The sequence below is a fragment of the Galleria mellonella genome, unplaced genomic scaffold (assembly GCF_026898425.1).
Source record: "Galleria mellonella isolate WM207_F2 unplaced genomic scaffold, CSIRO_AGI_GalMel_v1 utg63, whole genome shotgun sequence".
In the NCBI taxonomy this organism is placed as follows: Eukaryota; Metazoa; Arthropoda; class Insecta; order Lepidoptera; family Pyralidae; genus Galleria; species Galleria mellonella.
Window position 1 is genome coordinate 2,700,756 of NW_026442130.1, and position 18,669 is coordinate 2,719,424.

General features: G+C 33.2%; 1 protein-coding gene across 1 annotated transcript; it reads left to right on the top strand.

Moving 5' to 3' along the window:
* Positions 1-2,133: 2,133 nt before the first annotated feature.
* On the top strand, positions 2,134-11,335 carry LOC113522115 (ceramide-1-phosphate transfer protein). Its single transcript, XM_052899919.1, has 4 exons — positions 2,134-2,395; positions 2,468-2,679; positions 6,423-6,598; positions 11,192-11,335. The coding sequence occupies exons 1-4, from the start codon at positions 2,277-2,279 to the stop codon at positions 11,318-11,320; spliced, it is 636 nt and encodes a 211-aa protein (XP_052755879.1). The 5' UTR covers positions 2,134-2,276; the 3' UTR covers positions 11,321-11,335.
* The last annotated feature ends 7,334 nt before the right edge of the window (positions 11,336-18,669 follow it).

Sequence of the window (18,669 nt, forward strand, 5' to 3'; positions counted from 1 at the left end):
ATGCGATTTTACTAATTTGCTTTTTGTTTCCTAGAATCATAAATTTGGATTTTATCGCATTTAGTGCTAATGTATTATTTTCCGCCCATGTAGTAATTCTTTTAAGATCTTCATTAAGTTTCTGTATAGCTTCTGTCGTATCTTTGGGTTCACAAGATATAAACAGCTGCAAATCATCAGCATATATGTGATATTTGCAGTGATGAATACAACTGATGATATCGGCGATATATATAATAAACAATAAAGGTCCTAAAATCGATCCTTGTGGAACACCTCTAGATACCGAAAGAGGGTGAGACGAAAGAAACGACCCATCTTCCTTTCTAATTTCTACAATTTGACTTCGGTTTGAAAAATAGCTATTAAACCACTGAATTGTTTTTATATCAAAACCATAATAAGATAATTTAGATATAAGCAGTTGTACGTTAATTGAATCAAATGCCCGAGAACAATCCAAAAGAGCCAACAAAGTTCCTTTACCATCATCTCTTGCTTCTAAAATATTGCCTACCACGTCTGATAAAGCTGTAGAGGTGCTACGGTTTTTCCTAAAACCAGATTGCAAGTCAGGTAATATGCTATTTGCCTCTAAATACTCCATCACTTGTAAGTATACTACTCTTTCCAAAATTTTAGATAAAGATGGTAGTATACTTATGGGTCTAAGGTCTTTAATTTCAGTAGGATTATTGGTTTTAGGAATCGGACGCACAATAGCCATCTGCCATATCTCTGGAAAGGTACTACTTAGTATTGATTCATTGATTATTGTCGTGATTGCGTCTAAAGAATATGGTAGCGTGAGGTGTAACATGTCACGGCTAATGCTATCATTTCCCTGCGCATTTGATTTTAATTCAGTGATAATTTTTAGAACAATATCCCGACTAACAGGCTTAAGACTAAAAGTATTTGAGCTAAATCTATTAAATTCATAGTAAGTTAACTGAGATATGGTAACACTATGCGTACCAGGAACGTCGAGAAAAGTTTTATTCATTTCATCAGGGTTGTTAAATGTTGATGGAATTTCAAAGTTCTTAGCATCTGGTAAGATATCTGATTTAAGATTTTGCCATAATTTTTTTGGATTATTTATGTTATTATTGATATGCTGATCATAATATGCCTTTTTTTCGCAAGATAATGCAATAGTGGTGTGACGTTTAAGTTCCTTATAATAAGTTTTGTCACATTCTAGTTTAGAGTTGCGATATTTATTATGGGCTTCATTCCGTAATTTCATTACATATTTTACGTTATCAGTAAGCCAAGGCGTAGACCGAGTCGTAATTTTTTTACTTCTAATTGGAGCATGGAGGTCATAAAGTTGTAAGATTAAATTATTTAAACTCAATACCATATCATTTACTCCACGGCATTCGTGTATGGAATTCCATGGTATTGATCTCAAATCTTCCTCGAACAGATGCGGTAAGATATCCTTTAAAGGACGGTATTTTAAAATTTTAGGTCGCGGTTTATCTTTTTTTACTAATATTTCGCAGGAGATGAATGAATGGTGGCCAAGGTCAGGGACATGATCCACCGAAATATTTCTAGTTTGTGCGTCTGTACATACAACGTCTATAAGTGTTTGACTATTATTTAGAATATGAGTAGGTACAGTAATAATTTGCATCAAGCCACAACATTTTAAAAAATCATGTAATTTTTTAGTTTTGCTATCATTAACTTCAATCATATTAATATTGAAATCACCAAGCAGAACGACATTATCACAATGAGCAAAGGAACAGATACTGTCCATGATAGCATCTAAAAATATTTCAGAATCGAGCCATGGTGGGCGATACGCGGTACCGATAAGCACTTGAAATTAAGTACACGAATATCTTTTAGGTAAACAATATGCGAACACAATTGCTCATAACCGCTAAATGGGTTAAGTTTCAGATAAATTGACTTATCCTATACCTATAAGTAAATGTTTTTTAACGCAGCTTGAAACCTATTCTAATTTTTTATGCGTTCCTTTATTATATTTTCAGTTTTCTTAGATGTAAGTGCAATAGGCCCACGACTCCATTGCTAACCTAAAAAAAAATAGATAACGTCACTGTCGAATTGTCAATGCTTCAACTGTCATTAGACTGCAACTGTCATATCGTTCATTCCTTTGTGTTTTGATGTGTGATATTTACAGTTTGCATTTGCTTGCACTTTTTCATTTCTTCTTTTCGTCTTTTTTTTATCTTTAACACTTGTTTTCTTAGTTTATCGTTTTGAAGTTTTTTCTTTCATAAGATATGTCTAACGATAATAGTTTAGATTTGCATTACGTACATCAAAGTTTTCAACGGAGTCTCAAAGAAAACGACGATGTAGTAATAGAGGCATATATTGACGGCTATAATGAACTTGTGAAGTAAGGGTTTTTAAAAAACAATATCCCATGCTTCCATATGGCCTATATTTATTTAAAATTTCCTGTTTTCAGGTTCTTAAATCTTATCGGGACTGTGTTTTCGTTTGTTAGTAGTGATGTTAAAAGTAAAATTAAAGTTATGGAGAAACACAAGGAAGGCGAAAATGCTGTACATTACGAATCCTTTAAAAAGATGATGAAGTTTGAAAAGGAGACTAGTTTACATGAGAAGAGCGGTTTCGTTTCCGGCTCACGGACCATGCTACGTCTCCACAGAGGTTTAGGTTTGTACAAAAATATTATTAAAATAGTTTAGAAAACAAAAACAAAGTAATACTAAGGTACTGCTTCGAGAGTGAGATGATATGTAACAAATAAAAATTTTGACATATACATTCATGTGTAATATACCAAAATATGTGTAATGCTTGTTTTTTTTTTCATTCCATGATTAAAGAAGGATATTTGTCAAAATATTTTAGTTAGTAGTTTCAATAGAAAAATAATATATATTGTTATATAAAATATATGAAGTATTTTATGTGACTATATTTTTTTTTATAATCAATCAGGAGTTAAGTAAATTATTAGAATTACCTTTTTGAAAATCTATATTTTTATGAATGAGTTTCAAATATCCATTATTTGTTATTGAAATTTTTATGTTGGTTAAAGAATAAAATAAAATAAAAATAGGAAATATGTTTTAACTCAAAAATCAAGTGGATTTTTAGCCTGTAGGTGACTCCTTTTATCATGTTTTTTTTTTATATTTTTTTCTCACCTAAGTCCCCCTTTCCAGTTGATAATGGAGATGAAAAATTTTATTTCAGGATTCTTTAATTCTGAAATAAATTAATTACTTTGCTAAAGTTATTATTAATAATAACATTATGAAAGATATTTTTAACTATCAAGATAAGATTCTTCATGGCTAACTGTGAATACTAAATGAAATATCATTTTGTCTTCATATTTGCTTTGCGTAAAGTTAGACAGTACACTGATACTGATACTGCTAGATTAGTCTATTTTAGTTATTTTCATAGTTTACTCTCTTATGGAATATTACTATGGGGAAAAGCGGCAGATATTAAGAATATATTCATATTACAAAAACGTGCCATTCGAGCGATCTACTGTATGAAGAGTCGTGACTCATTAAGAGAGAAATTCAAAGAGGCAAATATTCTCACCGTTGCTTCTCAATTTATATATTCAAATATCCTATATGTTCATAAAAATCTTGACTTGTTTCCGAAAAACAGCAATATTCATAATATTAATACTAGATTTAAAGACAAACTTGCTGTCCCCAAGTATCGTTTAGAAAAAGTTAATAGGTCTTTTATGGGAATAGGTATAAAAATTTACAATAAGATACCAAAGGATATGTTGGAATTACCCTTAAATAAATTCAAAACATCTGTTAAATCATATTTACTGAGCAAAGCCTATTACTCACTAAACGATTACTTGAATGACGAGTGTGCATGGCAATAGTTGTTCATGCACTGAATTTTCATTTAATGTTAGACATAGACACCTATATAAATATACATTGTAAATAAACTGGCTTTTAAAAAAAAAGTAATTCAATTGAGTTTCTTGCCAGTTCTTCTCAGTTGGATCTATATACCGAACTGGACGGTAGGGAAAAAAATAAAATTATAATGTAAAAATTTGACGTTCATAAGCGGCTAAAATGTCCTACATGAATAAATTATTTTTGAATTTGAATTTGAATATTTTGCAAATTAACTTTTGAATTTATATCAAAGTTACATGAAATTGATTGTTAGTAATGGATTTTTTTTAATGGGTGATAATGATATGGTAACCCTGCCTGCACTATCAGTATACACTGGCGAAGCACCAGTGGGAGATGATAAATGAGGATAAAAGCAGGTCAGTTAGCCCATCCTGATGAATTCAACTAGATTTAACCACAATGTTTTTCAGGGGGAACCATGTGAAGATCGACCTGACAGGGTATATTGTTAGTAATGGGGCTATTTTATTTATTTATTTATTTATTCTTTATTGTACACAAAAAAAAAAAATATTACAAATAATATATATAAAATAAAGGTGTACAATAGGCGAGCTTAACTCTGTAAGAGTTCTCTTCCAGCAAACCCTGAGTGGAAAGGAGCATTAATTATTTATTAGCGGGCAGTATGCGTACAATAATAGAAGGAAACATTATTGATGTTTCTATTAAAACATATGAAATATGTTGACTACATAAATAACTCATACAATTAAAATCAAAATAAATACATATCTGTATACATATACATATATACATAGACATAAAATATCTCTTTACATACAAAAAAATAGGTACATATACATACATAGACATAATAAGTTTATGAGGACAGAAGATGCTCTTTTAATCTGCTCTTGAATATATTCAGCGATTGACTTTCACGAATATGCAGTGGAAGAGAGTTCCATAGTCTAGCCGCATGAACCGTAAATGATCCACTATAGCATGAGGAGGTATGAGGAGGGATTTTAAGAATAAGGGATTTACTCGACCTACTGGACATGCCAGTGGGGTCAAGGAAAGTGAAACGTTCACAAAGATAAGATGGAGAGGAAGAATTATACAGTACAGAATACAGGAAAGATAAAAGATGAAAATCACGACGTTGACGAATTGGGAGCCATTTTAATATGCTTCTGTAAGAGGAGACATGATCGTATTTTCTAAGTCCATAAATAAAACGTATGCATAAATTCTGTAGCCGCTCCAACCTATTTAATTGTTCCTCTGTGACATCTAGATAACATACGTCAGCATAATCTAGAAGAGGTAGTAATAAAGCTTGGGCGAGTGTGATTTTCGTTTCAATGAGCAAAAATTTCTGAAAACGTTTGAGCGAGTGAAAAGAAAAGTATAGTTTCCTACTTACTCCATTGATATGCTCACCCCAGGATAAATTACTGTCGAACATGATTCCAAGATTTTTGGCACTTCTAGCATACGGAATTGGAGATTGCTCATAGAAAATAGAAGGTAAAACATCAATATCAAGTGCACTATATCTCCGATGCCCCCCGATTATTAATGCTTGAGATTTACGGGGGTTGACTAGAAGTCCGTAGGATTTTGCCCAATGGGATATTTTATTTAAATCATGGTTTATATGATCAATAGCCTCAGAGATGTCACAGAGTTCAAAGTGTTGGTATAGTTGCAAATCGTCTGCATAGAGATGGTAGGGAGAAGAAATTACTTGAGTAATAGCATTAATAAATACTGAGAAAAGAAGCGGGGAGAGAACGCCGCCTTGTGGGACTCCAGATGCAACCTCACACCAATCTGAGTATACCTCATCATAGCGTACGCATTGCAATCGGCCCCGAAGATATGAATCTAACCAATTGATTACAGGTGGAGATATGTTAAGAGATGAAAGGATACTTAAAAGAATGTCATAGTCAACAGAATTAAAGGCACTGCTGAAGTCCAATAGAACAAGGAGTGTCAGGGAGTGGTTGTCCATAGCCCAGCGTATATCATCAGTTACTTTGACAAGTGTGCTGTGACCAGGACGGAAACCAGATTGATAAGGACTCAGCAAGTTATGGCCAGACAAATAAACGGATAGTTGCTTGTGCACAATGTGCTCCAATACTTTAGATAAGGTGGGAAGTATTGAGATAGGTCTCAGGTCAGAAATAGATGTGATTTGACCATTACAATCCCTTTCTCTCTAGTAATAGGTTTTTTTTTAACCTGCACTATCGGTATACACTGGGTAGTAATGGGGTTTGACAACCCCTATCAGGTCGACCTCCATGTGGTTCCTTGAAATCATTGTGATTAATTATTTTTAAATTCATAATGAAGGGCCAACTGACCCACTTTCATCCTTACCTATCATGTTTCATTGGTGCTCCACTAGCACATACTAAAAGAAGGTGTAAAAAAAAATCTATTGTTATCCATTAAAAAGACTGAATGGACAAAGCTGTGGCTAACAACTAGTTAACTATAATGAAATACTTTCAGATTTTATCAGATTATTTCTGAAACGATTAAGTGAATCAGACGATACAGTGAGCACGTGTACCACGTGCCAGGGCTCTTATAATGAAACCCTGGCGGGTTTCCATCCATGGTACATCAGGCAGGCCGCCACCCTCGCCATGCATGCACTGCCAACAAGACCTGACCTGCTCAAAAAGGTATTTATTTAAATAAGTTTATTTATTATTATTTCAGCTGTTAATTGTCCACTGCTGGACATAAGCCTTTCCCTTAATGTAGTTTTACCAGTAGTCGCACTTGGTAAGCGGGTTTGCAACCGCAGCTAGGCTTTTAGAGATGTTTTAAGAGGGATGCTGCTGCCCATCTCTCGTCCTCCCTTCATTGTTTCTTACGACACCTACGGGGAAGAAAGGGGTGGCTATTCTATGCCAAGGCACATGGCGAAGAAATAAGTTTATTAACCATATTGAAATATAGTACAAAAGGCGGACTTAATGCTAGTAGCATTCACTATCAACAATCTTTGGACCAAGCAAGAGATAAAGTTTTTTTTTTGGATGAGAATGGATTGGTAACTCCGCCCGCGCTAACAGGATACGTTGGCGGAGCACCAGTGAAGGGTGATCGATGAGAATGAAAACAGGCCAGTTAGCCTATCATGATGAATTCATCATGAAGAATCAATCATGATAGTTTCCATGGGGAACCGCGTGGAGGTCGACCTGGTTAGGTATATTGCTAGCAATGAGATTTTTAGTCTCCATTACTAACAATCCCTTTCCCTCCAGAGATAAACAGTTAATCTTTTGGTATAAAATTGTATAACTTATAGCACCATCTAATTACAGTCCTACTCTCCTTATGAACCGTCAAATTAATTGCTAGTGAATTGTTATGATGAGTAAACTGACCTGGCTTCATCCTTAACTAACATCCTAATTAAGGGATTGTTAGTAATGGGGACTGAGGCTATGTATCAAATGAACCTCCCTGCTGTTCCTTCTGGAAATCATGGTGGTTAATTTGAACTTGTTACGATGGGTTGACTGACCTGAGTTTTTCATTTCTGTCATCATGTGCAGGAGGGGTTACTGTACCATTATTATCCATTAAAAAATCCTCCACTGGCACCCCACCAGCGTATAACGAATGGGAGAGGGGGTGGGGGAAGGCATTGTTAGTAATGGGATCTAATATACCCTGTCAGGTCGACTTCCACGTCCCGGTTAACGGTACCCCGTGGAAACCATAGTGATGAATTCTGTGTGTGTTCGTCACGATGGGCTAATTCACCTGTCTTTTCATCGTCACCTATCATCTCTCACTGGTGCTTCGTGAATGTGGAATACCGTTAGCGCAAAGCTGGGGTACCTTTCAATTATCATCCTTTAAACATCGATAACGAAGGCACTAGTCGTATACCTAATCAGTTTTATAGACTTGGTATATGCTGTAAAAGATCTTCGAATCTGTTTTTCATTACCGCCTATTCGGAACGCAATTTCAGCCAAGATAGACGGGCAAGAAACTCAGCTGTTGCTTTTTTTTTTCAAAACTATAATTTTATAAATAATTAATTTGTATCAATACAAACTACTAAGCAGTTTCAGGTCGTAAAATCATCATCATTGCCATATAAGGTAATAACAATTTATGATCATTCGATAGTAACAAAGCTGTTAAAGAGTTTACTCTCGTGTTCTCTATAAACCCTATTGATTTCAAAAAGAATTATCAATATCGGTTATGAATTGGCAAAGATATAATAACGTAACATATCTATACTAAAAATATATATAAGAATGCATTGAATTCGTTTAAAATTATCTTCAAATTGATACAAAGCGTGGGAAAAACTTTTATCTCAAATAGATATGTCAGTGTTAAGTAATACTAATAATTTGATATAGGATGATATCTGATAGCATCCCGGCTTAATATACATGAACAACGTAATGGAGATCACAGGATACACTGTGCCGTCTGTTATTCTTTATAATTATTATAGAATAATACCTATAGTTTTATAGTCATGTGGTTCCGAATAGGCCACCCTTTCCTTTCCTGTGAGAGCCATAAGAAGAGACTAAAGAAACTTAATGGTAAAAATATGAACAGCACAATCTCTCTTAATACATCGTTAAATGCCTTACTGCGGTGGCCAATCCATTTGCCAAGTGTGACAACTACTGGCAAAACTCCCCTTACGGGGAAGGCTTATGTTCGACAGTGAAAAGTTAACGGCTGAAATGATATATATTTTACAGAGGATGTTTATATTTAAATACACTATAAGCAGCCATTAGATAAATTATATATAAACAATTACAAATTCAATCTATAACTTAATTAATTTATAAATCAATAAAGTAGAAATATCAATATTAATAAATTAACTATGGCGCTTCGCAAGCGTTAATGTAATGTATACATAACAATAAAACTGATTACACCTTGTTTGTAAACGTGGTGAGTGATTACAACTTATATAATTATAATATGCTCACGATAATATCTCTTAATGGGGTAGTCAGAGGTATTTATGTCTTTAGTGGTACACTGTACAGAATAGGCTATTCCTTCCTTTCCCATGGGTGTCGTAAGAGGCGACTAAGGGAGAGCGAGGGATGGGCGACAGTGTTCCTCTTAAAACATCTCCAAAGCCTAACTGCGGTTGCCAATCCGCCAGTATTTGCCGCGTTCTTCAAACGTGGTAACTGCTGGCAAAATCCTTTCAAGGGGGAGGCGTATGTTCAGCAGTGGACAGTTGGAGGCTGATGTGATGATAACACGCGTAGATCATATCCTAGCACATCACACTAGAGGGAGACTTTGGACAAAAGTCGATTGCTTGGGTACCTCTGTCCCATTCGTGTTTCAACCGTGAAGCAGTTGTGTTTGCATGGCTGTGTTTCGGTTTGAAGGGTGGGATATGGCGTGAATTTACTGGGTACAGAGGAATAACACCTGAGTCCTCAGGAATGGCAACGCATGGGATATCATGGGCGAAACAGTATACTCTGTTATGTCCATGGTACTGCTCATGTCTATAGGCGACGGTTACCACTTTACATTAGGTGGGCCGTCAGCTTATTTTCCATTCTAAGTTGTATAAAAAAAAAAACATTCACGCAAAAACCACTGAATGGATTTGAATGAAATATTGGTACATGGCTAAGTTATATCCTAACTTCCTCTCAGTGAGGATACACCTACAGGTCACTTAGTGAAGGGGTCCGCCTTGTGGGACGGACCAATGCGTTCGGGACGGGACGATTGCTCGCGCACGCCCACATCTCGAAGAAAGTACTGAAAAGAAAAAAAAGGTTATATCCTAACCTGTTATGTCCATGGTTCTGCTTATGTCTATAGGCGACGGTTACCACTTTACATTAGGTGGGCCGTCAGCTTGTTTGCCATTCTAAGTTGTATAAAAAAAAAAAACAAAAAAAACAACAACAACTTAGCAGATAGGATACTTCATGTATTTACTGATTCATGGAGGTAAAGTCGCGGGATAGAGCTAGTATTTACCTATAAATAGATTCGTGTCACTGTTTAGGGGCGCAGTTTCCTTAATTGCAAATAGCCAAGTCGGGCGGGCCACCGAAGGTCGGACTACTATCAGTAATTAACTCTTATTCGGTCCAATGCCGCCAATAATCGATACAGAAATTTATCTATCAGTCAAAATGAAACCACTTATTCTAATGATATACAGCAAAAGCTCTTTAATCGCGGAATATATGTTCAGTAAATATATCGCAAATGCAGAAACTGGGAATACGAAAAGCCAAACCACTTGTACAGCGGCAATAGCATTTGACAACATACTTTAGGTGTAATTGTAATGAGATCTGTTTTAACTTTTTAATAGTCCATTTGCCAACGTATTTACAAATGATACTGAATTCTTTTTATTAATACATAATGATTAGATACGCGAATAAAGTAAATTTGGGAGACTTTGTACAAAAGTCGATTGCTTGATAAAACACGAATGGGACAGAGGTACCCCTCTGTCCCATTCGTGTTTTAACCGTGAAGCAGTTGTGTTTGCATAGCTGTGTTTTGGTTTGAAGGGTGGAATATGGCGTGAATTTCTGGGTACAGAGGAATAACACCTGAATCCTCAGGAATGGCAACGCATGGGGGATATCATGGGCGAAGTATACTCTGTTATGTCCATAATACTGCGCATGTCTATAGGCGATGGTTACCACTTTCCATCAGGTGGGCCGTCAGCTTGTTTGCCATTCTAAGTTGTATAAAAAAATATATATATAGCCGCGAATATAGGTATTGGGTTGTAATTTTTTAATCCGTGAATAATAAATACGCGAATAGAGGAAGCGTGAATAATGAGCTTCTACTGTATAAACATTTATATTGGAATTGTGGTAAATAAACTTACTTCCGTATAATTTAGCTGCATCTTGTATTGTGTCACCCGTTAACTGTCCACTACTGAAAATAGCCACGCTTGACAGGTGGGTAGGCAACCGCAGTTTAGTTTATGGTATTGTTTTAAGAGGGACACTACTGCCCATCCCTCCACCATAAGTTCCCTTATGCCGGGACCTACTTAAGCTGTATTTTATGAGTATGTTGATTTAAGGTTGTAACATTCAAATGGCGTAATTAGTGTTTTACAATTCCTTGCCCAAAGCCTAACTGCGTTTGGTAATCCGTCTGCCAAGCGTGGCAAATCGCCCGGAGTAAAGCGTGGAAGATAGGCGTGACAGATATGTATGTATATATATCTTTTATTTATGACGTAATACTTTTAGATCTTCGGCACAGATGAGAGCCTATCAGCAGCGTTGTCTGTCCTACCGCAAATGTTAACATCATGCGACGAAGTGTACCGGCGCGTACAACAGCTTTACACGGACTTTGAATTCCACGAGTTACCATAAACACTCCCTCTACAATATATAGATAAAGGTACCTGTTTCAGGCTATGATTACATCGAAGTTGCAAGATTTATGATTATATTTTCACATATGTTAGCGTTGCAGCGTTTAGACTAAGGATTGTATTAAATTTTTAGGTTATGTTTACATCGAACTGGGAAGGCAGCGCTGCAGCCCTTGTGTATGTAAAAATTAGAGTTATATTCGAAGAGTTATACTATATAAGGTCTTAAGGACTATTTATACTATTGTTCGTTTGAATAGAATATTAATGAAAATGTAAATGGAATACTTGACTTAACCGTAAGGCATTCTGCTCATGCCCAATAGTAGTATAAATTAAAAATCAATTATTTAATTACTAATTTCATTTAGAGAGTGTTTCTGTGATAATATCAACAAAAATTCGTTACGTTTTCATTAAGTTCTAATAAAACTATATATAACGGGTGGCGAAATGCCCTGTGCAATATGCTATGTAAAATAATCTACAGCCTTTCACTGCCTGCATATCGTTGAAGAGCGATCGGTCGTTAATATAGACTTTATCCGTATACTATTAAAGTTAATTTTATATTACAATCCTGTGTGCTCCCGTTGTTAAATACCGGGTGAAGTTGACATCGTTGGCATCCTTTTATGGGAGAAAACAACTAGTAAAATTAATTTCCCAAAAAGACGAAAAATAATGGATTATCACCATGGCAGTAGCTGGAGGGGGGGGGGGCATTATGGGGCAATGCCCTACCTTAAAAGGCCTATCTTAAAATGAAAGGCCTGAAGGAAATTATATAATTTCGCTTTTCGAAATCATTTAATTATGGCTTCTGCCCTATCAAAAAGTTCTTTTGCCCTACCTTAAACATGGGCCTAGCTACGACCCTGATTTTCCCATATTAATTTATTAACTGTTCGCGTGATTTTAATACAGGGAGGGGTTTTATTATTGGTTTTCGGTGAATGTTTCTATACAGGAAATATTCAGTTTTGTTGTTAGGGCACTCCCGTAAAAGGTAGGTAATGCGATTTTATCCCATATGTTAAGGGATTGCCAAATTCATATTCGATCGGGTTGTATCTCCTGCCAGCATTAAGGTCGTCACAACGGTGTATATATTTTAACTACACGTGTATTTGAACTACAGTTATTAAAAAGTAATTGGCTAAAATTTAAAGCTATATAATTTAGTTTAAAGTGTATTCAGTAATGTTAAATGAAATGCAGTTCATGTCTATAGGTGACGGTTACCTCTCTCAATCAGGTGGGCCGTTTGTTTACCATTTTGCCATCATAAAAAAAAAACATAACTAGGCATGGGTAATATGGATACCGATACGATATCTATATATTGGGTTTCTCTGGACACTGATGACGAAAAAAAGAACATCACCTATTACGATATCGATCGGATATCTATTTTCGAATATGTTAAAAGTCTGTTATTCAATATTTTATTTTTATAACAGACTTTTAACATATTCGTTATTGGAATGGTATATAGATATTTATAACTTTTTAATCATTTTATATATATATATATATATATATATATATATATATATATATATATATATATATATATATATATATATATATATATATATATATATATATATACCAATAACGAATATGTTAAAAATCTGTTGTATGCGCACTCCGAATTATAACATTTTGACAGACTATATCAATGTAGATGTTCGCAAATAGTGTCTTCTTTAAATCAAAGCATTTGGCGTTCCATTGTTTCTGTCTACCCTAATGGGAGACAGGCGTGACAGATATGTATGTATGTATGTATGGTTAAGCCGTTAAAGCGCTATAAGATAAACAAACAAACTCACTTTTATATTTACAATATTAGTAAGAATATGACGATAGATGTTTGTTACTCCTTATGCAAAATCTAGATATTAAGAGATTTGACAGAAATTTTGTACACGAATAAGTTATATATTATACTTTGTATATACTAAATCAAGCGGGCGAAGCCGCGTAATACAACTAGTAGCAAATATTGGACCATGAACCTTTTGGTGCGTGGTCAAGTGGTAGGTACATATGATGGGTATTGCATTGTTTTGTTTGGAAGTACATAAAGTATCCTGTGTGCTAATTTAGGATAGAACCTACACGTGTACTTAATTTCATTCAAATCCGTTTAGTAGTTTTTGCGTGAAATAGTAACAAACATCTATCCATCTATTTTTACAAATTTTTGCATATATACTCGTAATATTAATAAGATTCTCGCAGTGGACCTGATAGAGTATTTTGGTAGTAATGGGGTTGTTAGATCCCATTACTAACAATCCCTTTCCTCCTATGGAGGACGGTTGCCACTTATCACCAAGTGGGCAGTCAGCGTATTTGCCACACTTTATAATAGAGACAGTGTTTCAATTATCATTATAAATGATATATGTTTTAACTTCATTTAAGTCAAAGACTTTATTGTTTGTCATTTTATCATGTACTGATAACTTGTCTTCATTAAAAAGGCCCAATTTATCAGATAAAGTTGATAATAAACGTTGGTGTATACAGAGTTTTGGGTAATGAATAAAGGTCAGTGTACTATGAAATAAAGTTATGTTATTAAAAATACCGGGACATTCATGAAAACATCTTGGAAAATTAATCCTATTAATTAAGCATGAGTAATATGGGTACCGATCTTTTTTTTTTTATACAACTTAGAATGGCAAACAAGCTGACGGCCCACCTAATGGAAAGTGGTAACCGTCGCCTATAGACATGAGCAGTATCATGGACATAACAGAGTATACTGTTTCGCCCATGATACCCCCCATGCGTTGTCATTCCTAAAGGCTCAGACGTTATTCCTCTGTACCCTGTAAATTCACTGCCATATCTCACCCTTCAAACCGAAACACAGCCATGCAAACACAACTGCTTCACGGTTGAAACACGAATGAAGATCTGATATCTATATATTGGATTCCTCTAGACATTGAAGGCTAAAAAAAGGTGATCACCTATTTCGATATCGCCCATATCGGTCGGATATCTATTTTCGAATATATTAAAAGTCTGTTATCCAATATTATTTTTTGGATAACAGACTTTTAACATATTCGTTATTGAAACCAGTATATAGGTATTGTAACTAAAATATATAGATATTGCTATATATTTTCCACCCCTACTATAAATATAATAAATACGAAAGTTTATAACGATGGATATATAGGTATTTGTAACTCTTTCACGCAAAACCTACTGAATGGATTTGAATGAAATTTAGTATACGGGTAAGTTATATCCTAACTTAGTACATAGGATACTTTATGTACTGGTTCTCGTGGGTGAAGACGCAGGATACAACTAGTATATAATATGCACGAAGGGTTCGATGTTACCATCACGAAAAATAGTAGTTACAGATTATTATCTCAAGAATCATATATATCAATAATAATAATAATTTATTTGCCAGAAACATAGATGATATGATGTTACAGTTTGTTTTTTCATGTTCAGTATGTTTCGCCATATTTAATTGCCATTGATTCATAATTAACACAATGACAAGTCCAATTTCATTTAATTATCTCATTCTAATTACAAATTTATCATATTTTATTAAGTTATAAAATTATTAAATTGTACATAAGAACACACTATTTGGAATAGCATGCAAGCATTTTTTTATTTCCGTGCACGAGTCTACGGTAGCGTTGCGGAGAATTAAAGGCATTTCCATACATTAATGAATACGTTCATATCTTCCACTAGCAGTGTCAGTACAGCTTTGTTCGCGCAATAAATACATAGAGTATCCTATGTTCTAAGGATATAACTTACCCGTGTACCAAATTTCATTGAAATCCATTTTTGCGTGAAAGAGTAATTAACATTTATCTGTCTATGTCTACAAACTTTCGCTTTTATATTAATAGAATTCTATGAAAACAGCTTACTGTTTAAAATATTAATTTTAACATAACATATTACTCTGTGATTTTAACTCACCTAGCTATTTCAATTTTATTTATTTATCTATTTATTTTGTGATATATAGGTAACAGTAGGTACATAATAATGGATAGTAAAACAAGATAAGAGTCCTCTATGATCAATGTTGTAAATAGCAGGATGCAGTAATAAAACATATATGTATTTGTGATATAAAATAATAAATTTAGTGAAAAAAAAAAACACGAGACGTCTTATAAAAATCTGACATAGAACGAACTTAAAAATAATACATTGTTCTAAAAACTTTAGTGTCAACAGCTAGTATTAAAACTACAACAATTAACCGTATCTGTCGAGATATATAAATTCACAAACATATATATATATAAGAGAAAAAAAAAAAACAAATTCAATAATGTCACATTTACAGTGAAAAAATCATAATAATAAGGAAATTTATTTCTTGCCTGCATGCTGCATGCACTGGCCTTAAAATTTATATCGTCGCGTTAGTAATTCCCTTGTCACACACAAAAAATGATCTCATTTTAGTGAGATGTGAGTATTCTTCTATTATATTAATTTTGTTTCATATATTATTAATTTATCATTTATTAAAAAAATATATTGATGATTGAGATTTATATATATATATATATATATATATATATATATATATATATATATATATATATATATATATATATATATAAATCTATTAACCAACTTTAAATGCTAGAGTGTATTGTCATATTGAAAATTTAATGTAAATGATATAGACAAAACATTTCAATAGCTAAAATAGGATTTTTTTTCGAATTTTGTCGTTTTTCTAAATAAACGAATATATCGTAACGATTAAAAGTAGTAGTAAGGGCCTACCATGAAATATTTCCCGAAATTTCGAAGCCGAACGAAACCCAAATTTGATATTATATTAGTCATACCATATAAAAATATTAAAAATGTTAAAATATCATTCCTTTGGCCTGTTGTGGTAGGATTTATGACGAACGAAATGTTAAGTTCCATTTACTGGAACGATTTCGATATGAACAAAAACACGTAAATGAGTTCAAAATTTCGGAATTTCATTTCATGGTATGTCTGTATGGTATGTATGTATTCTCCCTGTTGATGTGAAAATTGACACTTGGTTATTAAAAAATTATTCCCGTTAAAAAGTTGTTGCCGTTGCTTTATCGTTTATATATATTAAAAAAGAAAAACTAACTTTATAAGATATCCAGAAATGTACCTATATTTATTTCATTTTTACGTTTTATACTTTTTTTTAAATAAATTCTAAAATTAAAATAAATAAAAAGATTTTTTGAAAGCGTATTGAGGGATTCTCAAATTCGAACGTTTTATATATTTAAATTTTGCTTAGTACTTATAAGGGAATAAGTGCATCAGTATGTATGTACTTATGTATTTCTTATCTGTTTAACAAAAACAACAATCCACCTAATCAATGATTAATTTGTAGGTACATAATGTGTAAAATCTTGAGCTCAATTGTAACTGTTGCTCAGGTTATCTTTTTGTACGTATATTTTTTATAAAGAAAGAAAAAACATTATAAGAAAAATAAGGACTTAATTAAATGACCTGTTGTATCTAGCATTTATGTGCTTATAAAAATGCTAATTTAGAAGCTAAACGTAATTTTAAGTACAATTTTCCATTGATTTATTTTCTATTTGACAAATTTTAGCACACTACTTTCATTATATATTAAAATGTATGATATATATATATATATATATATATATATATATATATATATATATATATATATATATATATATATATATATAATTCAAAATGTATCATATAATAATGGTTCTTATGCGTTAAAATAAAATTTAGTCTAAACACTTTAATTTACTCTAAACACTGGCATATTCAGTTCACTAGCAACTGTAAAGAATGAAATAAAAAAAAAATAAGGCTTCTAATAGTCAGCCATTAATTGTCAAATAGAAAACAAATTAATGGAAAAATTATATTAGTAATATTTATAAGAGTTTAATAAATAATGGCTTTTAGCTTTTGGCCACAACAGAATATCAGTGTTTTGCTCTTTTTGAGGGCAAAGCAATAAGCTGAGTTGTGACCATTTTGTGTTACTGTGGCACACTCACGAGAAATTGTGTAACCTTTTTTTATGTATATGTTTTTCTTTTTTTTTTTGTATATGTTTTGTTTTAATTCTTTATTTAAAAAATGTAATGCTGTAAGTGATGCAAATAAATTATATATCTGTCTATCTAATAATATAAGAGAGCTGTATTTGAATAAATATATCCAGAACATAATAGATAATGATATATTTTTATTTATTATTATTAATAATAAATTTCTATACTATATCTCATTGTTAAATTAATTTAATTTAATTTATTCATTAGTACATGTATGTGTACAAGGCGAATTTAATGCTAAAAGCATTCTCTCCCAGTCAACTGTAAAGAAGTGTTAGAATACTCGATTGAGGTACTAGTAGTAAATGATATACTACGTATGTATATCTAGAATTGACATATATAAAGAAAGAAATATATAAATAACAAATATACTTACACATATATAAGATATACTATATTTTTTTTTGTTAACTGTCGATCCCCAATCAGTATTCGCATTGTAATGATGTACGACGTACGAAATTAAATGCTAGATCTGCTGACATTGTTTTCAAGTTGGCACATGCGTATTAACATTTTGCTGACCGGAAATTTCTTTATGGTTGAAAAACTAGACCAGAGGGAGACTTTGTACAAAAGTCGATTGCTTGGGTACCTCTGTCCCATTCGTGTTTCTACCGTGAAGCAGTTGTGTTTGCATGGCTGTTTCGGTTTGAAAGGTGGGATATGGCGTGAATTTTCTGGGTACAGAGGAATAACACCTGAGTCCTCAGGAATGGCAATGCATAGGGGGTATCATGGGCGAAACAGTATACTCTGTTATGTCCATGGCACTGCTTATGTCTATAGGCGACGGTTACCACTTTCCATCGGATGGGCCATCAGCTTGTTTGCCATTCTAAGTTGTATAAAAAAAAAAAAAAACTCAAATTGTGATAAAAATCTAAATACAAAGAAAAGTAATGTTTTGGTCATGAACGCTTTGTAAGTCAAACGGTCTTGCCCGTCATGGTAGGAGGACGTACTTACACGCTAGTGCAATGACACGTTCACTCCTTACCGGTCAGCCACGTTTGGATATGAAAAGACGAGTTAATTCATCACTGGTCAGCAAAGTGTTAATATTAAATTTAGGTTTATTGTAATTTATTTATGCTTAGACTATTTGTCTGTTAGCCAATTTAGAATAATTCATTGTGCAGCTATATATTTGATTCGTAGCCTAGTTTCAGATTTTATTTCAATAATTTTTTTCTTC

Excerpts from the sequence above, each read along its gene's own strand:
- LOC113522115 (XM_052899919.1), top strand. The coding sequence starts at position 2,277 with ATGTCTAACGATAATAGTTTAGATTTGCATTACGTACATCAAAGTTTT. Across the intron at positions 2,680-6,422 it reads ACGTCTCCACAGAGGTTTAG|ATTTTATCAGATTATTTCTG; the intron begins GTTTGTACAAAA and ends AAATACTTTCAG. Across the intron at positions 6,599-11,191 it reads GACCTGACCTGCTCAAAAAG|ATCTTCGGCACAGATGAGAG; the intron begins GTATTTATTTAA and ends TAATACTTTTAG.